Genomic DNA, 22,717 nt, shown 5'->3' with positions numbered 1-22,717 from the left:
TCTCTCTCTCCCTTACCCTTTCTCTCTCTCTGTCTCTCTCTCTCTCATTCTCTCTCTGTCCCTGTCTGCATTTCCCTTCGTGAGGATGATAAGTAGAGCAGATCCATCATGAAAGGCAGTGACCCCAGTCCTCCTTCTCCGCACTCACCTGAGAGCGTCTTAATTTAATGCCGTTCCCTTTCGAACTTCCTCACTCTTCTCAGGGTCACCCCTCGCGTGCCTGCGCCTCAGCACACACTGAGGGAGGCCTCACAGGAATGGGCGCAGTTTCTACAGGGTACACTTCTGTAGAATCCAGTTTCTGACTGTGTGTGTGTATGTGTATGTGTGTATGCGTAAACCATAAGGTCTGCCCTCACTGCCCTGCTGCCATAATCTACATGGCAGAAGTACAGCTATACCACTGTCTATGTGAAGCAGTTGAGTAGACCGGTTTCCATAGTTACACTACACCCATTCACTTTATTATGCTATACCATTTTCCATCATTATGCTGCACTTTCCCCATCATCCCGTTACACCTGTTCTCATGGTACTGCACCCATTCGCAGCATTTTTCAACATTCATTTCTATGGTTACCCTCCATCCGTTATCAAGATTATGCTACACTCATTTCCTTTTTATTGCGCTACACTCATTCCTATCATTAGCTGTAGCATTATTACAAAATGCCATTTCTATGGTTACCCCACACCCTTTTTCAGGGTATGCAACATCCATCCATTATCAATGATTGATTCCCATTTCCATGGTTATGCTACACCCATTCCCATGGTAACCTTATTTCTGTTTTCTGTCTATTTCAGACAGAACTTTGTTGCTCCAGCACTAAGCCTGCTCCTGCAGCTGAAAAGTTCAAAAGAATGCTAAATGCTAATGCTGGTGTTTTTAATGAGGGCCGCTAAACAACAGCACTTATAGAGTAAAAGTAAGGACTGAGTTTTGAGACCTACAGCCTCGCTGTACCACACACATCACACATCACACACACACACACTCCCGCTCACACTCAATCACTGTGTGTATGTGTGCGTTTCCATCATTAACTGATCAGCTCTGAGTGTCTTTGTTCGGAGTTAAGGAGGATCAGAGTAGAAGTTAATTACCACCCTCATCCATTCTAATCACTCTGATGGGGTAAACACACACACACACACACTCTCTCTCTCTCTCTTGCTTGCTCTCTCACTCTCTCTGTAAGCAGTTTAGTGTGTGATGGTGATTTGAAGGCCTGGTCACTGAGCAGCTATCCAAACAGCCCTGAGGCCCTCAGCTCCTGCAGCTGCTTCACTGTTCACTGCAGTGTTTGTGTAGTTGAGTAAGTCAGGGTGTGTGTGTGAAGGCTGTAGTTTGTAGATTCGTCTTCTTATCCTTCTCCTCTTCCTCCTTCTCTTCTGCATCTTGTTCTCTTCCTCCTCCTCCTCCTTCTTCATCTTCTCCTTCTTCTCTTCCTCCTCCTCCTTCTTTATCTTCTCTTCTTCTCTTCCTCCTCCTCCTTCTTTATCTTCTTCTCCTCTTCTTCTCTTCCTCCTCCTTCTTCCTCCTCCTCCTTCTTCATCTTCTTCTCCTTCTTCTCTTCCTTCTCCTTCTTCTCTTCCTCCTCCTCCTTCATCTTTTTCTCCTTCTTCTCTTCCTTCTCCTTCTTCTCTTCCTTCTCCTCATTCTTCTCTTCCCCCTCATCCTTCTCTTCTTCTCTTCCTCCTGCTTCTTCTTCATCTTCTTCTCCTTCTTCTCTTCCTCCTGCTTCTTCTTCTTCATCTTCTCCTTCTTCTCTCCCTCCTCCACCTTCTTCATCTTCTTCTCCTTCTTCTCTTCCTACTCCTCCTACTTCTTTTCCTTCTTCTCCTTATGTTGATGATGATTATTCCCTGTTACTAGTATACAATTGATAAATGTAAGAAATAGTAATGATGATTATTATTAGTAGTAGTATTAGTAGTAATAGTGATATTTGGTGCATTTTGCACTTTTGAATTGAACAGAAAAGTGAATGTGTGTTGTGTGTTTGGGGGTGGGGATGTATGTAATCCACATCATGAATCATCACCACACTGCTGATGTTCTTATACCTGGGTCAGGTGTTCAGGTGAGGCAGGGGTTAAATAAGTGTTGTTTTTAAGCTGAGGTTCTCATTCATTGTAAATGAAGTGTTCTGATTGGTCAGGGGCGGCTGTGTCAGTACTGTCAGTGAGGCATTTAAATGTGCATGCCATTTACTGAAAATGACCTTAATGGGGACTCAAATGTATGTGTGTGTGTCTGCTGTGTCTCAGTGCAGTCTACACGCCTGACAAGCCTGTCACTGTAATCTCTCTTAATCAATCCACACACACACACACACACACACACACACACACACACACACACACACACACACAGCAGCTGTCAGTCAGTGTCCAGCCCGCGGGCTGATGAGCGGATTGATTTGTTAAGTGCTGTTTTACCGTGCTGTGAGACAGCTCGGCTCTAAGACCTTAAAATGTTTTTAAAGAGCTGCTAAAGGCTGTAAAAGAGCCCAGCCAAATCCACCTCGTAAAAACACACACGTCTGAAGGGATCATTAGCCTGCTACAGTGCAGTGTGTGTGGGTGTGTGTACTGTAGCTGTGTGTACTGCACTGCTAGCAATGTTTGTGAAGCTATAGAGCTGCTGTGGGGACGTTAGCGTGCACGTGCTGATGCTGTCAACCTTTTTCGTGTGCAGTGCCTCCGACTGCCCTTTAACTCCCTCTATCTTATTGGCTTACTTGTGTAAATGTAATTACATGAGGAACTAGAGAAGTACATTTCCACTGTGTTGCTTGGGTGTTGCCAGATGGTTGCTAGGGCATTTTAGGAGGTTGGACTGTGAAATACGACAGGTCAGGTAATTTTAAGGTCAAGTTTATTTATGTAGTGCTTTCAAAAACGGACCACGTCACAAAGCAGCTTTACAAAGATCCGGGTCTGAGTCCCTAGTGAGCAAACCAGAGGCAAACCAAGATTTAAAGGGGGGACTCCTCCTCCGACACTGGATACCACAACAAATAAAACAACAAAAACATAACAAAAAGAACAATGTATAGATTCACGTTAATGACAGATAAATATAATGGTAAAGAAATAGGAGTGAGTCTAATAATACACTCATCTGATTGTACCATTGATAACCTGAGATTACTGGTAGAAAGCTTATCTCTGAGAATGAAGATTAGATCTATGACTGCTATGTTAATACGAATAGTAGTGGTTCAATATGAGTCTATACAAGGGTCAATCTTATTAAGGGGTGAGTGGAGCATGCTGGTGGGTGCAAAAACATACTGTACACATAATTCTACACAGTTTCTCCACTCTGACCCAGGTTATAAACAGCATCCCACTTTTCTTAATTCTATTCTTAGATATCTAGCAATAAAGACACATAAAAATGAACAGAATTTTACATTTAAAGCATTGACTTAATAATATAATAATAATAATAATAATAATATCTTGTCTTTAAATAGTATGTTTGAAGACATAAAGGCAAAAATATACTCCTGTGTACACTTGTTTTTTAAATGTTTATCCATTAAGTACATAAATAAATGCAAATACAATAGACCTGCCTTCGAACATTGCCATAATTGTTTATAGGTTTGCAACGCCTTCCTGGCAAAGACTGCACTTCAGTACAGCCACTGAAAAAGGCCACTTTTAAATATTATTATAGACTCTCCCTGAAAACATAGACACCCCAACCACACCCAGCACTCACACACTCCATAATGCAGATGGCTCCCAGTGGAGTGTTATGCTCTCTTAATTGGCTCATCATCCATAAGCCGTTCAGATGTTCTTTAATGAGCAAAAGCTGTAAACTCCACTGTGTACAGATGCAGTAATGCAGGAGCATTGTACCACTGCGGCAGTGAGGACTGAGCACTAATGTTTATCCAGATCTACTCATTTTCAGGCCCCTAAAACAGGCCGGCGATGCTTTAACGGGAATGAAAAGCAAAAAATATAAACAGTAATCAGCCAACATAAGAACTTTTAATAAAAAAAAAATATTATTATTATTCCAACCACGTACAGCAACTTGTAAGATAATGAAAAAATTAAGAATTGTTCGTAAGGGAGTGGAAACAACCCAGACTGAGCCCCAAGGTATTTCTGCCAGTGTATTGGATGAAACCGCTGGACAATTTTATGATAGTGAAGAAAAATATAAATCAAGGCAAAAATTGTGCTAAATATATATAAGAAAGTTTTAAAAAGGTAAAAGAAGTGCCTTCCCAGCTTTGCTTTCACTCCCAACTCCTTCCAGACAATCCAACATAAGCTCATGTCCCAAGTCTGCACACACCGACCTTCCTCCAGCCTAGTTTTCTAACCTAGGGATTTATAATACCCTAAGTGGCCCCTGGACCAATCAGCATTACAATCACTCTACACACTCAGCTTTTACCCCCTGTGTGGAAACATAGCACATACATTGTGAAAAAAGTACTTTGAGATGAAAGGTGTGAAATAATGTACATGTGTGCATGTGATGTGGATATGTGTGTGTGATGTACAGACATCTTGGAGCCAAACTTGTTTTGGCATAGATTATTTTGGCAAAAGACACAGTGAAGATAATTCCAAGACAATCATGTTCTACTAACTGCTATGTTATATCCAGGCATATATATGACCTTTAATAACACTCTTTAATTGATTATATTTCTGATTCTGTAATATCATTGAATAACAGAATGTTGGATGGGCAAGATCCCCAGATCTCTTACAAACCAGTGTAACAGGACATTCCTCTGTAGCTCTGGTTGTGAGCTTGGACAAGCTTCACAAAACGCTGGTAAAAAATCCCACCAATATCTGTGATATTGTGGCGACCTCATAAAAAACGCCTTGACTACCATTGCAATCATCCAGTAACACTCTGTCAATCATCAGACACGGTAGCAACTAGTTACCAGCATTAAACTAACAACCCTCTATCAATCAACCCTAGCAACCACCTAGCAGCGTTCTACCAAACACTTGGAATACCATAGCAACCAACTGGCAACACCCTTAAATGTGCTACTTGCAGTGTTGAATCAACACTGGCAAATATAGTAAATATGAACTGAACAACCGTCAGTTATTGCTGATGATTTTAATGTCAGAAATGTTTCCTGGAGGTTTGGGTGAATTTGTACAGTGTGTGAACATAGGTGTTGCTCTCTTTGATTAAAATATCAGAGAGACAGGGAATGCTCCCAGACGCCAGAATGACCCTGAGTTATTAATAATGCGGGGTTAAGGGAGATTTTCCTACAAAACCACAATTTACATTTAACAAATTCATGAAAAACGCTTTTATCGTAGAACTCTCTAGCGGTGTCCCGCGGGTGTGTGTGTGTGCGTGTGTGTATGTGGTAATATGATTTGGAAAGGCGTTCTCTGTTGTAGCTACATGCCACCCCCTCCTGCTTTTTGTAATGAAAGTGACTGAGGGGCCCCACCGGTCCCCCGCTTCCCCCCGGGCCTCTGGAGACCCAACCAAACGCTTCCTGCATCACTGATGAGGTCAGAGATCCCAGAGCAGAGGCTCCGCCTCCAGTCCTGATCCCACACTGCCCTCATTAACATACAGCCCATAACACCGCCCCCCACACACAGACACTTCAGCCTTTGCTCCCCCTCGCTGATTGACACAAGCTGGCGGCCCGTATTAAATGCCCATCAGGCTGGGCATTACACTCAGACACAGCCTTCCAGCAGCATGATGACGGGTCAGCTGATCCACCTAATGAGCAGAAGAATACCTCCCATAGAGAGAGGGGGTGGGGGTGTGATTGTTTTTCATATCATATATAAAAAAAAAAACTTTTATTTATTGTTGATATGTAACATCAAATATTTTTGATGATAATCTAATATTGTATTGGGATTTAGAAATTAAGGTGGGAATTGTATTGTAATAATTTGGATAATAATAAATCTAAAATAAGATATCTAAAATAATTAATGTTAACAACAATGGGAACATTGATTCTAATAAACTCTTTCATTTATGGATTCTAATAAATAAAAAATAATAATAATCATTATCATGAATCTAATGTATCTAATGTTAATTACCGGATCAAGCTGGTAAAGCTGGTCAACCACTGTGGCGCTGGTCATACTGGCCAACAACCTTGATCAAGCTGGTAATGCTGGTAAACCAGCTTGTTCATACTGATTCAACCAGCTTGGTCGTGCTGGTCTTGCTTGTCATTCTGGGCATATTCTAGTCAACTAGCTTGGTGTTACCGGTCATATTGATCAACCGGCTTACTGTTACTTGTCAAGTAATGGTAGTAGTAAACTAGCTTTATGCTGGTCAAGCAGCTTGGTCAGACTAAACCAGCTTATCCATACTGATTATGCTGGTCATACTGGCAACCAGCTTGGTGATTGGCTTCTTAATCGGGTTGACCATCTAACCCATCAAACTCAAACAATAAATATATCCTACACTGGTTAACAAGCTTAGCCAGTTAAACCAGTGTGTGCAGGCTATGCTGTGGTAAGTATGTCTGTTCTGATGTGAGTGAATGATGCTGAGTAAGTGCTGCTGTAATAACGGACTGTGACCCTGCAGCGTTTCCAGAGCTGCTATTTAAATACAACTGAAAAATCAGAGAGCTGTTAACCCACTCAGACTGCGGCTTTTCCTCTCCACGCTGACATTTAGCTTTTATTGATGTTCTGCCCCGCTTCATAAAGCCGCTGTGAGAGCCGATGTGCTTCCCGTCAAACGTTCCTCAACCTTGCTGCAAAAAATGTCACCCGTTTCAGTGCAGCACTCGGTGCTCCGCCGTTCCAGAGCTCTAATTAAGAAAGCTTGGCGCTCAAATGAAGCCAAATTAGCTGTCAGCAAAGTCACATTTAAATGAGTGATGCGACGGCCCAGCCGGTAAACATTTAACTGATATAAATTGCCCTTTAAGTGCTTAGAGTTTAATGCCGGGCCCCTGTCTTAATGCGACGCACAGCAGCAATGACAATCAGAGCGGCTCTCAAACTCATTTGGGTGCGTTTAGGGCTTTTGTGCTCAAAGAGATTCACGCAAATTAACACAATGGCTGTGTTTTTATGAGTGCTCATAAACGCAGGCCTCTTCTGCTCACTAATAAAGACAGAAATAGCTTGTATGTTAACGCCAGCACAACGGGGGAATAATCACAGCCAGGCTGAAGTGCACCCTCCAAACAAAGACGCACACAAACACATCTACAGAAATCTCACTTTACTGATCATTTACATGAGTTATGGATCCACTAAGGTGAGAGTGAAGGGGGAGTTTCATTTTCTGAACGCACTGAAGAAGACATTGCGAAGAAACAGTGTGAAATTCATCCTGAACCGACAGATCTCACTTCCATTGTTTGATATGATTTAAATACAAAGAAAACTGAAATGAATTATAGAATTTCACTTTCACTACTACTGCAATCTTGGCGACAAATGGTCTATATGTAGTACTGAAAAGTGCTTAAAACAACAGAGAGACATTTTTAAAAGGTCATTTAAAAACCATCTACAAGAGGTTGCCCTCATGTAAGACTTTTTTTTTTTTACTTATTTCTTTGCAGTATTGTCATAAATGTGTATTGTATTCATATTATATTTTTATCATTGTATAAAATGTACTAGGTTTAAGAATTTGTATGTATGTGCATCTATTTAATCTTATATCAGCTCCACTTACCATATAGGAACACTTTGTATTTCTATATTTACAGACTGTAGTCCATCTGGTGGTCCATCTGACCACTACAGAGCAGGTATTATTTAGATTGTGTTGTTGTGGTGGACTGTTCAGTCCAGCAGTGACGCTGAGGGTGTTTAAACACTCCAGCAGCACTGCTGTGTTTGATCCACTCTTACCAGCGCAACTCACACTAAAACGCCACTGGAGTGCTGAGAATGACCCACCACCCAAATAATGGTGACAGTTGAAGAACAGGTTGAAAGGAGGCTAACAACATATGCAGAGAAACAGATGAACTGCAGTCTGTAATCATATAACTACAAAGTGCTCCTATATGGTAAGTGGAGCTGATATAATGGGCATAATAAAGTCGGCATAATATTCTGATAAATGCATAAAATGTCATATGCAAATAAACCATTATTGACTAGCTGAGTGCAATATTTTTTAATATAGTTTTTTCACCTTTTATTCTCTGTGTTTGTTTGTATGTGTGTGTGTGTGTGTGTGTGTGTGTGTGTGTGTGTGTGTATAGGCTCTGGAGAGTGAGTTTGTATCATGTCAGCTGCACCAGTGGATTGACCTGATATTCGGATATAAGCAGCAGGGCCCTGAGGCAGTGAGGGCGCTCAATGTCTTCTACTACCTCACCTACGAGGGAGCTGTCAACTTCAGCAACATCACAGATCCCATGCTCAGAGAGGTCAGCACACACACACACACACACACACATTACATATTTGTAACTGTACGTTTCCTTGCCACTTTATTGGAGACTTGTACCTTGTGCTTCCACTCACTGGCCACTTTATTAGAAACTCCTAACTGGCTGAGCATGGAAGTTGGCTTGGGCTACTATATGAATCAAAGCGAATGAATCTGCAGTGGTAAAAGGCTGATCTGTAGTGATTAGGGGGTGTGTGTGAGAGTGTGAGAACTCTTAGTGTGTCTCGGTTTCATTTTTTGTGGCAGTAGTACTACAGGAAGTAATCATCGTCTGAGAAAACAGTCCTCCGTCTCCGCACTGACCCTAATCTGCCATGAGACATTCCACACACCCCGCAGCCTACACACACACATACACACAAACCAGATCAGACAGTATGCAGTCCTCATTCAGTCACTCTAATAGAGGTTATGCACACAAGTAGCCTATACTGACACACAGAAAATGAGCTGTTGTGAATATATGGGGTGGGGAGGGAGTTATCTCTATGTTTAATCTGCGGGTCTTCGTAGTAACATTGTGTTAAACTAACCCTGCTGTGTGGAGGCTGTACTATAGTCTGATTAGCGGTCACTGTGGGTTTTACTGGAACTGTTTTAACTATATAAAAAGGCCAGGCTACAGAGGTGTACAGTGTGGTTCAGTCTGCATTAGTTTTTTTGTTGTTTTTTTGCCGCATACCTGCATACAAAGCCCCATCCTACCCACCCTGCAGAAGCACTGTGACCTTTCCTCTGCTTTGTGTGTGTGTGTGTGTGTGTGTGTGTGTAACCCCCATATACTGAACCAAACCCCATTATGCTAAATAAGAGAGTTTCTCTACCACACACTGTTCACTCAGATTGGCTTGTCAAGGGCCAGAGTAAATCAGGTGACTCCAGGAGCATGACCGTGCGCGTGTGTGGATGTCAGTGTGTGTGGGTGGGGGTGTGTGTATAAGAGTAGGGGTCGTCTCCATCATTTAAATGTGTAGAATATAAAGGGACCTCATCAGTGCTGGGCCACTGCACCCAAAGACATCAACACTGAGAGAGAGATTCCTATCTTCTCCTCCTCTCTTCTTCTTTTCTCCTCTCTTCTCTTCTACTCTCTCATCTTCTCATCTCTTTTAACCTCTCCTATCTTCTCACCTTTCCTCTCTTCTCTTCTCCTCTGTTTATCTCTTTATCTCTCTTCTCTTCGCCATTCTCCCCTTCTCCTCTCTTATCTTCTCCACTTGTTCCCTCTCTCCTCTTCTCCACTCCTCTCCTCATCTTCTCCTTTCCTCCCTTCTTTCCTCCACTCTTCTCCTCTCTCATCTTCTCCTCCTCTCTTGTTGCTGGCAGCGTATGATTTTGTCACAGAACTGCAGTGCTGCTGTATCAGTGAGTGTGTGTGTGTGTAAAGATGTTTCCAGATGTGTGTGATGCGAGTGTGTTCTGTGTTGTATCAGAGTCTGTAATGAGATCACCGTAGGATTTCCACAGAAGACAGAGGATTTAACTGCTCAGACTGCATTAACCCACAGAGCACTCTAAACAAAGGAGGAGAGGAGAGGGACATGAGGGAGAGGGAGAAATCCCTTCACTTCCTGATGTACTAATACTGCTGGAGCCAGAGTGACTTTAAATAGGAAAAAGATTTTTAACATACTTAGAGAGTGATGGAGAAAGCTTTCTGTCCTCTTTCTGTCTCTCTGCGCTCAGTCTCTCCTTTCCTTACAGAAATAACTAACTGAGTATACATATACAGTCTGCGTGTGTGTGTATACATAAATATAAACATTTATTCATATTCATATATTACATTATTATATCAGCTCCACGCACCATATAGGAGCACTTTGTAGTTCTGTAATTACAGACTGTAGTCCATCTGTTTCTCTGCATACTTAGTTAGCCTTCTTTCACCCTGTTCTTCAGTGGCCAGGACCTCACAGGACCACCACAGAGCAGGTAGTATTTGGGTGGTGGGCCATACTCAGCACTGCAGTGACACTGACATGATGGTGGTGTGTTAGTGTGTGTTGCGCTGGTTCAAGTGGATCAGTTCACCTTGTAGATGTAAAGTCAGAGAGAGAAGCTTGGCTTTTTTCTTTTGTGTAAATAAAGCTTTTTATCTGTCTCTCTTGTTACCTCTCTCGTCCACTCTCTCAGGCGGTGGAGTCTCAAATCAGGAGTTTTGGTCAAACTCCTTGCCAGCTGTTAATTGAGCCTCACCCACCCCGAAGCTCCGCCATGCAAGTGGTAAGTTCAACATGCATAGCACACACATCTGTACAGACACACGTTTTTTTCTACCATCTCTGGTTCATCTGTGTGTTGTCATGAGTGTGATCAGTGTTTAGAAAACTGCTGTCTTACTATTTTACACCCATTCACTCCTGTAAGCTAAGCTCCACCCACTCAAAGTTGATAGTTTTATAGATTGATTGATAGATTGTCTTTGATTGTCAGTGTAGTGTTAGGAGTCTGGCCCAAGGACTCTTATTGGTGTAGCGCAGCATATTCACCCAGACTGGGAATCGAACCCCAGCTCAGTGGCACGTAGTAGTGTTACCTGTTGCGCCACACCAACCACTACTACGTGTAAATGCATATGGATAAAAATGCATATGAATAAAAATCTTATCAGGATGGATAAAAATCTTATCAGGACACAATTCTGATACTAGTCACATGAAGTGACCGGGTATAAACCAGGTCACAGTAGCTGGAAGATTAAGAAAATAAGGTAAAAGATGAGAAAGAGGTCCATCTGTCATGGTTAGTAGATTGGCTTTTTGCTTCGATGGTGCTTTTATTACCATACCATTGTGATAATAGTCATTTCCTGTTGTTCCTGCAGAGTATATCGCAAAGTTTATCCACAATTTCCTCGGATTACCACCTACATCCGCCATGTTACCTCTGTGACTTAAAACAGTAGTGCTTTTTTTGGTGCTCTGCAGATCCATTTTTTTAAAAGTTTTTTTTAAAGAAGCGTTTATATTAGGTTTTCTTTGTGTATAAAGAACCATTTAAATTGATGGCGAATCTTTTATTCTTCTATTATCTTTTATATGTATTGCAGTGGTTCTTTGAGTTGGCATGGACCCGTTTCCTTTACTGAATAACCCCTCAAAAAACGTTTTTCTCACTGCACTGTTGCACTAGTTGGCTAGCCTGCTTGTTCCGTTGCTTTGGGAGCTTTGCGGTCAAGACTTCAGTCCTGTCCTCATCAGTGATGTTTATGCAAACAAGCAAACAAACAAGCCTGCGATGCATTGATAACTCAACAGAACTGCTTCAGACCATCCAGTGAACATACACACACAAGCCGTGTAAAGTGTGCTGGTGCGTGATAGTAGCCCTCTGCGTCTCTAAGCAGGGGGCAGACATCTGCCATTGTAGTGGTTCAGAGAACCCTGTTTCAGTATTTTACGGAATGCCCAAGTTACCAACTAAAAGTAAGATCTTCCCCTACCATGTAATACTTCCAGTGAAGGGTGAAGGATAGCACCTGCTTCCTTCAAGACACATTTTCAAATTGCATTGCAATACCACTGGAGCTTGGAGGAGAATGCTAACTGCTAACTGATAGCTGTTCTGGCTGGCACCATACTAAGATATATGGGAGAAGTTAAGCCATTCTACCCACACAGAGAGAGCATACTTTATACTCACTGGGACTTTCACAGATGGCTGTGTTATTAACGGGGATCGGGCTCATGATGTCCTGTCCACAGGGCTTGCGCATGCGTTTTGACCATCCTCTCCTCTACCCTGACGGTAACACTTCGTATTTGCGACTTACCAAGTGGAAAACAGGACTGTCTGACAGTGTAATTGTGTAGACAGAGCATTCCCTCCATCCCTCCCTCCATCTCTCTTCAGTCTCTCGCTCTCTGTAATGACATTTACACTGTGTTTAGGAAGCTGAGGCTATGAGTTTGTGTGTGTCATTTATAGCAACTAGACCAATTAGCTCCGTGTCTCCTGCTGGTGGGTGAGACGTCTGTGTGACGGCTTTAACAGGATATGCTGGGTAAAGTGGTGCACTGTTGGATGGAGACATCGCAGTGACTATAAGTGTGGTCTAGGAAAACCCACACAATGCAACTGTCTCACAGCGTAAACAGAATCTATAAAAGGGAAAATACATAAACAAGCGTTGAAGTTGGTCAGAAATCATGCCCAAGAAATAAAAAATGCTGTAAATAGCTGTTGATCGTTCTTGGTAACCAAGTTAGATTTGTGTAGTAACAGTAAATGGTCAATTTAACCCTATTCCTAACCTTAACTCTGTTGAGAATGAACAGAACGCAAGTTAACAATTTTGGGCTTCTTCAGATCCTTACTAGGTTGACGTAAGCGAGTTGTACGATAGTACTATAGTAACTATAGTGTTGCTCATTGGATGCTGTGGTATATTAGATGGCCATTACCACTAAGGTGTTGCTTGGTGGTAGCTGAGGTGTTTATGAGTAATTCTTAAAACGAAAGGGATTTCTTTGAGTAATGTTTGATATAACCTGAAACAAACAACCTGAAACCCCCTCAGATTGTAGTTTGATTTCAGTGCCAATCTGAGTAAACTAATGGACTCACAGGATTACTTTTAATTCTGAATTTATTCTAAGTTTAATTCAAAACAAAAACAGGATTAAAATAATGGTTTAAATCGAACCCCTTTTAACCCAATTTAATAAAACATGCCTGAGAACTTAAGGTCTATATTTCTAGTGAAAGGTCCTGTTAGCCATTTCCTGAGCTCATGTCAAACTGAATCACTCTCATTCCAGTGCTGTGTTTACTGTGGTTTCATGTGATTACTGACTGGAAACACACGTGCATCCATACATTCCCTGCTGTTCTGCACCTTTCAGTTAATAACTTGAACTGTAACATAAAAGCTTGCTGATAAACAGAACAGAACCTCAGAAGTCAAGAAGCTTCAGCCTCATGTCAAAAACATTCATTTTTTACATGGTATGTTAAGAATAAAAATTCTCTGAATGCCGTGTGTGAAGTGCAGCATCTGTGTTTGTGTGCTTCATGTCAGAGAACCTGTTTACACCTAGCATGAACATGTAATTTCAGTGATTGCATCACATTCAGATTTCACTTGACAGGTGTAAAAGCCAGGTGTATAGCTCTCTAGTTTTATAACTCTAGCTCTATAGCTCTTTAGTTCTATAACTCTAGCTCTATAGCTCTCTAGTTCTATAACTCTAGCTCTATAGCTCTTTAGTTCTATAACTCTAGCTCTATAGCTCTCTAGTTTTATAACTCTAGCTCTATAGCTCTCTAGTTTTATAAATAGCTCTATAGCTCTTTAGTTCTATAACTCTAGCTCTATAACTTTCTAGCTCTATAGTTCTCTAGTTCTATAACTCTTGCTCTATAGCTCTCTAGTTTTATAATTCTATCTCTATAGCTCTTTAGTTTTATAACTCTAGCTCTATAGTTCTCTAGTTCTATAACTCTAGCTCTATAGCGCTTTAGTTCTATAACTCTAGCTCTATATTTCTCTAGTTTTATAACTAGCTCTATAGCTCTTTAGTTCTATAACTCTAGCTCTATGGTTCTCTAGTTCTATAACTCTAGCTCTATAGTTCTATAACTCTAGCTCTCTAGTTTTATAACTCTAGCTCTATAGCGCTTTAGTTCTATAACTCTAGCTCTATAGCTCTCTAGTTTTATAACTCTAGCTCTATAGCTCTCTAGTTTTATAACTCTAGCTCTATAGCTTTCTAGCTCTATAACTCTCTAGCTCTATAATTCTAGCTCTATAGCGCTTTAGTTCTATAACTCTAGCTCTATAGTTTTATAACTCTAGTCTCTATAGTTCTATAACTCTAGCTCTCTAGTTTTATAACTCTAGCTCTATAGCTCTCTAGTTCTATAACTCTAGCTCTATAGCTCTCTAGCTCTATAACTCTCTAGCTCTATAATTCTAGCTCTATAGCTCTTTAGTTCTATAACTCTAGCTCTATTAGTTCTCTAGTTCTATAACTCTCTAGCTCTATAACTCTCTAGCTCTATAGCTGTCTAGCTCTATAACTCTCTAGCTCTATAACTTTCTAGCTCTATAACTCTCTAGCTCTATAACTTTCTAGCTCTATAGCTTTTTAGCTCTATAACTCTAGCTCTATAACTTTCTAGCTCTATAACTCTCTAGCTCTATAACTTTCTAGCTCTATAGCTTTTTAGCTCTATAACTCTAGCTCTATAACTTTCTAGCTCTATAGCTTTCTAGCTCTATAACTTTCTAGCTCTATAACTTTCTAGCTCTATAGCTTTCTAGCTCTATAACTCTCTGGCTCTACAGCTCTCTAGCTCTATAACTTTCTGGCTCCACAGCTCTCTAGCTTCCTAGCTCTTTAGCTCTATAGCTCTTTATCCAAAGGTAACCAAAAACACGAAGCAGACAATGGAAACTGACACAAAACTAGTGAACAGAGGAAACATGGAAACTCCAAAAACAGCAAATCAGGAGGCCAGCAGACATACAATCCTTAGCAAAACACTGCATATGGACAAGAAAAGACAAACTAGCAGTGACGAGAAGGCTAGGCTACAGACAAGACACAGGTGGGGGGCATGACAAAGAGGCCAGACAGGGGAAGAGCAGAAACACCTAGACAAAGACAGACCCCTGTGGCTAAAAACACATGGAGGGAGGTAAAAAGACAAGGACCAGGCAATATCATTACACACCCCTAGTGTTTAAAGACAGAGACAGTGTACTGTTGTAGTTTTTCAGTTCAGTTTAGTTCAGTTTCTAACTCCTGGTCTGGACCACACTAGCGGTAGCAGCAGAGCTTGCAGTGTGGCGTGTGTTTACGGCAGGCGCGGAGGTGTGTGAGCTCCTATTGACTACAGTTCTGTTTGTTTGGATGCCTTGCTGCGTCTACAAGCTCCTCAGCACCTAAACACACACCCACATCCTTCCAAACACACCACGCTGGGCCTAAATGCCGCGCGTGAGTTCAGCCGTCCGTCCCTGACCCCAGCGCGGCCCTCCAACCTCTACAAACACACCACTGTCTCCTGAGGAAGTCCACTTGATGGTTGGGTGACTTCGCTGCTGTGCAATCAAACAGCACTGTGTGTGCGTGTGCTTCTTTTTTAAGCTTTAAGCTGGTCCTGCTTTACTTGTTAGCAGATACAGATGAAGAAGAGGGCTGGGGTGTTTTGAAGGAAGCTTTGAAATCGTCCTTCAGAGACAAAATATTATTCAGATCCACTCTAGAATGTCCTGTAACCTGTAGGATGTGCTTTTCGTTGTTTTGGTGTCATCACGTACGGTCTGTTCAGCAGTCAGGGTTGGGATGTTGCTGCTGTTCAGACCAACACCTGTTACAAAAAAAATGATTTGTTGTCCACCTTTTAATGGCTAGCTACATTTTGGTCAGGGCTGCACAACTACAGCATTTAAGGTGGAACGAAGTGCTGGAATAAGAAGCTGGTGAGGAAGCTAATTTGAGCCTCAGTGTGTACCACAGCTCTGTCACAATTCCAAAAATCCCCCATAATTAGTAATAAACATAATTAGACTAATTATGGTCTCAAATGTACACCTTGTTAAGCCATATCGCCCACTATACTTCCTGCAGTGTATGGCACACTGTCAGAATGGCTAAATGGATCATTTAACATTTTACAGAGCTTTTTACACAACACACAGACTTTCCTGCTTTCCACAACATTATAAATGACTAAGTTAACTTGTCTGGCCCTTCTCTCTCTCTCTCTCTCTCTCTCTCTCTCTCTCTGTCTCTCTTTCTTCTGTTTGTTTATTTGTTATGTCCTGCAGACTCCACTGATGTTCACAGATCAGATGCAGCAGGATGTAATCATGGTGCTGAAGTTTCCCTCCAACTCTCCCGTGGTCCACGTAGCCGCTAACACTCAGCCCGGCCTTAATAACCCCGCCATCATCACAGTCACTGCCAACCGCCTCTTCGCCGTCAACAAGTGGCACGGCCTGACCGGTGAGCATCCTGGGGAAAACGTGTTTCTGGAATATGTGTAATGTTAAGACTTCATTGTGTCATTGAAAGCAGAATAAGTGCAAATATTACAACATACCCATAGTAACAGTAAATTGATACAAATAAGGTTAATGCATTATAACTCTGTGTTTTGAGCTTTCCAACCTAAATACATAAAAATATCTGCTAAATAAATATGTAGCATATATAGTAGAACTGCAAATATCAGCACCATAAGGCTAAGCTAAATTTTATTTACTACATTTTGTTCACATCTGATACAATCTGTGCCCAAAAAGGCTGCTGAGAATATATATGGGGGGATATGGTGTTCCCCTGTTGTTTACTTGGGGGAGGTTCATAGTATTAAACTAACCCTGCGGTGCCAAAGCTGTACTTTAGTCTGACTAGCTTTAAAATAGAGCTGTATTACAGCCACCAAGAAGGACATTTAAACAGTGGAATGGAAAAGTATTGTAATTCTGTGACTAACTGTGCATTTACATAGCAGCGAAGCAAAGCCTTGTTCATGCTGCCTCCCATTGATGACACAAAGAGAGCGTCAAAAAAGTTGAGCTTTCCAAATGAGAAAAAAGTTTTTGAACTGATAAGTCAATCAGCACTGTGCTGTGGAGCGTTTCATACCTCACCTGTAGTTGAGCCACAGGCTGAAATCAGTTAAGTGAAGCGTCACACCCCAAAGCGGCCAACAGATGGCAAAGTAAACACTTTGCTTCACCAGAACACACACTGCAGAATTTAGCAATCAAACTTACCGTGGAAAAAAAAATACTTCTGTACAACACAACCAGTCTTCAAGGTGAATCATTGGCAGCATGTTCTAATGGAATCCATTTATTTACATATAAGATTCATGTTACACTATACCCCCTGTGAATTTGTGCCCCTTTTACCCAAAATCCAGATAACATGTAGCCCATTGCCAACTAAACTGTTTGTGAGTGGTGCTGCTGTGTACCATGCATGAGTAGCTTACATTAAAAGACATAGGTTCCATGTGTTCTCCAAGAGGAAATAAGATGGACAGAAGGACAAGAGGCCAACGATGCAGAGGTAGTGACCGAACACAATAATATAAGTTACAGTGCTGTGCGTTTTGAGGTGTGTAAACGTGCGCAAATCCCTCAGCCACCCTCTCATCCTCAGCTTCAGCGCTTTACCATCTCCTCAGTATTAATATGGTCAGCTCTCTCCGTTTCCTGCGCTGCCCCTGGTTTATCTGGAAATGTGAGAGAAGATAATCGCCCTCTCCGGAGACATTAACATCTCCACCTCCGCTGGATCAAATGTGACACTTCCTCTCAACACCATCCACTTCCTGTCCACTCCCATTCATCACACCTGCTCTGGTTCTGTATGTTTTATTTGTTGAACATCAGTGTGAGATAAGGAGGAGCGCAGGGCGGCCCTGCAGGGACACTGAGGAAGTTTACTTTTGGCTGATCACTTAAAGGGCCTAAATCCTACACCTTTCTGTGTTTTATAGTTTTCCCTAACTGTTTAACTGTTGTAGGCTGAATGTGTGGAGATAAACTGCTTTAGGATAAATCAGTGGGGCTAAACTGCTGTAGGCTGAATGGGTGGGGCTAAACTGCTGTAGGCTGAATGGGCGGGGCTAAACTGCTGTAGGCTGAATGGGTACAGCTAAATTTCTGGTCTCCAGATAGTCTTCCATGGGAAAGGCTGCACTGTTACCCACTACACTACACCACAATATATAGAAGGATTGTGTTTATAAGATAATAAATATCAAAACCTACTTCTCGCTCTCTCTCTATCTCACTCACTCGCTCTCTCTCACTCTGTTGTGCTCTCTCCTTCTCATTCCCTTCCAGGTCACCAAACCTCTTCAACCCCAGACCAGCAGTACCAGCTGCCGGTGGAGATTGACCCTCTGATAGGTGAGTGACCTGTCAGTCATATTTGTAGTGATAGTGTGCTTTATTTTAATAACACTCTAAATGTAGGTATTGTGATATACACTGAGGTGGAGCTACAGTTTCTCGTTAGGGTGAATATTAATAACACTCTAAATGTAGGTATTGTGATATACACTGAGGTGGAGCTACAGTTTCTCATTAGGGGTGAATATTAATAACACTCTAAATGTAGGTATTGTGATATACACTGAGGTGGAGCTACAGTTTCTTATTAGGGTTGAATATTAATAACACTCTAAATGTAGGTATTGTAATATACACTGAGGTGGAGCTACAGTCTCTCATTAGGATTGAATATTAATAACACTCTAAATGTAGGTATTGTGATATACACTGAGGTGGAGCTACAGTCTCTCATTAGGGTTGAATATTAATAACACTCTAAATGTAGGTATTGTGATATATACTGAGGTGGAGCTACAGTTTCTCATTAGGGTGAATATTAATAACACTCTAAATGTAGGTATTGTGATATACACTGAGGTGGAGCTACAGTTTCTCATTAGGGTGAATATTAATAACACTCTAAATGTAGGTATTGTGATATACACTGAGGTGGAGCTACAGTCTCTCATTAGGGTTAAATGGGTAAAGCTTGTCCAACCTCACAACAGTAGCTATAGAAGAACACAGTTGTGGGAGAGGCCTGGTTGGAGTGTGGGCCATCTTGGGGAGGAGATTAAAGCTGTTTGTCATCCATTCAGGCTCCACTCAGCATTTACATGCAAATTGGAAAGCAATGAGCTGTAGCTTCGCCTGTATATCACCGCGCACACACAAACACTTGCACACACACTCACACCTGTCTCTGGTGTCAGGGTAAATGAGTATGGATGGTGTAATGATGTCTGATTGAGGGCGTGTGATTGAGGATGTCAACACAATATGGCCTTTCATCTCAGCACTGAGAGAGGAATAAGGGAAAACACAGGGAGGGAGAGAGAGAGTCGAAATGAGGGACAGACAAGTGAAGAGACAGAGAAAGGAACCTGCCATGACTCACTTATCTTATGTCTGTAAAATAGCTCAGAGCACATGCAACACTGTGACTACTTTTAACCTCTCTTTCTCTCTTATTTCTATTTACTTCTGTTTCTGTGTCTCTCTATAGCAAGTAATGTGGGCGCTCATCGTAGGCAGATTACTGACCTGCTGGACCAAAGTATCCAGGTCAGTTCGCAGTGTTTCATCATTACTTCTGACAACCGCTTCCTCCTGCTCGCCGGCTTCTGGGACAAGAGCTTCCGCGTCTACTCCACCGACACAGGTAACCACAGCAATGCCACACTCAAGCCTACTGATAAGCGAAAGTAAGAATGCAGAAGAGAGAGAGAGAGAGAGAGAGAGAGAGAGAGAGAGAATATGACCAAAAGAGGGAAACGATACAGATATACTAGAACTGGGTCAAAACTTCAAAATATTGCTAAAGCCAAGATATAAAGAAGAGTAATGGAAAAGTGTTTTTTTTATTTATTTATTTTTTTATAAACAATGACATATCAAGCCGTAAATCTACCCACTACCCTATACTCCCCATACTGCCCTATACTCCGCACCATAAGTGCCAGCTTGTATAAAGCAGTGGCGATTCTCTTATCAGTCGGAGAAACGACTGGCCCTGCAGATGGTCCAGTCATGACACACAGCTTTTCAAAGGATGTGTTCAATGTTCTGAAATGCTGAATCTAGAATTAAATCTGCTGCCCTTACAAACATACACACACAGAGATTGAAAGTTTTACAAGAGGTTATCTTATCTTTGGGTCTTGATTGGGACACAGTTCCAGCCCTGAGTGTGTGTGTGTACGTGTATGCACGAGTGTGCGCGTGAGTAAGAGTGATTAGTCTGTGCTGAAATAAACTCCACATGATAATTCACACACTGACTCCAGCTTAGCTACACACATTTGGACAATTGGACTGACATCAATTACCTACACAGACGCACACACACAGACACACACGGTTGCAGGCGTGCTTGTGCGAGTGTAAGCAGCCCCTCGAACCCAAATATTTAGAGTGTAGTGCATATCAGGGAGCATTTAAACACATCTGGAGAGTGTAGACTGAAGAGTGTGTGTGTGTGTGTGGGTCGGTGGTTGAGTGAGTGGGGGGACATCATATTTTAATATTTTATTGTTTTGTTATAGAAAAATGCAAGGGATGGAAATTCTATTATTATAGATAAAATGATTGCACACTGCAAGTTCATTTATATCTGTATTGTTTCAGATCTACTAATAGTTATTTAATATTTACTATTAATTATTTAGTATTTAGAGTTTTTAACTTCTGTGAATTATTTAGTGTCTACTACAATCAGTAGATACTATAAATGATTCAGTATCTGCAATTAATTATTTGGCATCTACCATAAATTACTCAATATCTGCTATAAATGGTTTAGTATTTATTGTGATTTATTTACTAACTTCTGTGAATTATGAAGAATCTACTGTGAAATTGTAGTATGTAATTATTTGTGTTAATTATTTGTTTTGAATTATTAAATAAATTAATTAATCCATCAACATACACACAAATGACTGCAGACATCAGCTAATACCACCACAACCAACACGACAGCTGTGTGAAAATCACTGTAACTAAAGGAAGGAACTGTGTACTCTGTGTACTCTTTGTGTACATGTATTTGGGGTTAAAGATGTCCTTAGATTGTGTGTGTTATTTGTGTAGGTAAGCTGGTGCAGATTGTGTTTGGTCATCGTGACGTAGTGACGTGTTTGGTGCGGAGTGAGTCGTATATCGGTGGAGACTGCTACGTCCTATCGGGCTCCAGAGACGCCACCCTGCTGCTGTGGTACTGGAGCGGAAAACACTGCAGCATCGGAGACCCCAATAACGGTAACATTTACTTCCCTAAAAATGTACAACTAAATAAATACAATTGATGTTAGTACATAGTAAAACAGCTGTAGTGGGTGGAGCATGTATAACTGTAGTGGGTGGAGCATGGATTACTGTAGTGGTTGGAGCTATAGCCCAACGCTCTATGCTAAAAATCATCCTGAACTCTGTATATTTATTGGGTCCTGCCAGGCTTGGGTCAGGTAACATACTGTGTGTGTGTGTGTGTGTGTGTGTGTGTGTGTGTGTGTGTCTGTGTGTCTGTCTGTCTGTCTGTCTGTGTGTTTGAAAGGAGACACTTATTGTCTCCTTCTGGTCCTCACTTTCACTCTCACACACACATTCACAAAGATAATAGTGAGAAATGCCAAGCCTGACCACCCCCCCTGCATTCATATGAACATATGGTTACAGCACTGATCAAAGACTTACACTCTTGCCTACACCTCTCACTCTCTAACTAACACACACACACACTGATTTGGCAAACTTCCTTATATGTGTATTGCTAAGTGTTGGTTTACAGATGGAGAGGGATTTATAGTTCATTATGATCTAGTTAACGAAGCTCTGCTCTTACAGGCTTTTCATGAACATGCACACACACACACACACACACGTTGACAGTGTCTGACTGTTACTATTAACAAAACATCTGTACAACTAGATGGATACATACAAAGCAGCTTTAGTTTGGAGGTGGTGGACTATAGAGCAGGTTTAGTTTGGAAGTGGTGGACTATAGAGCATGTTTGGTTTGGAGGTGGTGGACTACAGAGTAGAGCAGGTTTGGAGGTGGTGGACTATAGAGCAGGTTTGGTTTGGAGGCGGTGGACTATAGAGCAGGTTTGGAGGTGGTGGACTATAGAGCAGGTTTGGTTTGGAGGTGGTGGATTGTAGAGCAGGTTTGGTTTGGAGGTGGTGGACTGTAAAGCAGGTTTGGTTTGGAGGTGGTGGACTGTAGAGCAGGTTTGCATTGGAGGTGGTGGACTGTAGAGCAGGTTTGGTTTGGAGGTGGTGGACTATAGAGCAGGTTTGGTTTGGAGGTGGTGGACTATAGAGCAGGTTTGGAGGTGGTGGACTGTAGAGCAGGTTTGGTTTGGAGGTGGTGGACTATGGAGCAGGTTTGGTTTGGAGGTGGTGGACTACAGAGTAGAGCAGGTTTGGAGGTGGTGGACAATAGAGCAGGTTTAGTTTGGAGGTGGTGGACTATAGAGCAGGTTTGGTTTGGAGGTGGTGGACTGTAGAGCAAGTTTGGTTTGGAGGTGGTGGACTGTAGAGCAAGTTTGGTTTGGAGGTGGTGGACTATAGAGCAGGTTTGGTTTGGAGGTGGTGGACTGTAGAGCAGGTTTGGAGGTGGTGGACTATAGAGCAGGTTTGGTTTGGAGGTGGTGGACTGTAGAGCAGGTTTGGTTTGGAGGTGGTGGAATATAGAGCAGGTTTGGAGGTGGTGGAATATAGAGCAGGTTTGGTTTGGAGGTGGTGGACTATAG

General features: G+C 41.8%; 1 protein-coding gene across 2 annotated transcripts in view; it reads left to right on the top strand.

The window, feature by feature from the left end:
- lrba (LPS-responsive vesicle trafficking, beach and anchor containing) overlaps window positions 1–22,717 on the top strand; it is a 295,746-nt gene that overhangs the window by 255,950 nt on the left and 17,079 nt on the right. For both annotated transcript variants that reach the window (XM_072669753.1, XM_072669751.1), the window contains 6 exons: window positions 8,247–8,414; window positions 10,574–10,663; window positions 16,218–16,395; window positions 18,252–18,317; window positions 19,468–19,623; window positions 21,054–21,221. In XM_072669753.1, coding sequence (XP_072525854.1) covers window positions 8,247–8,414; window positions 10,574–10,663; window positions 16,218–16,395; window positions 18,252–18,317; window positions 19,468–19,623; window positions 21,054–21,221 — 826 coding nt within the window. The remainder of the gene's footprint in view (window positions 1–8,246; window positions 8,415–10,573; window positions 10,664–16,217; window positions 16,396–18,251; window positions 18,318–19,467; window positions 19,624–21,053; window positions 21,222–22,717) is intronic.

This window comes from Salminus brasiliensis, chromosome 24 (genome assembly GCF_030463535.1).
Source record: "Salminus brasiliensis chromosome 24, fSalBra1.hap2, whole genome shotgun sequence".
In the NCBI taxonomy this organism is placed as follows: Eukaryota; Metazoa; Chordata; class Actinopteri; order Characiformes; family Bryconidae; genus Salminus; species Salminus brasiliensis.
This window is presented reverse-complemented; position numbering and strand designations above follow the sequence as displayed.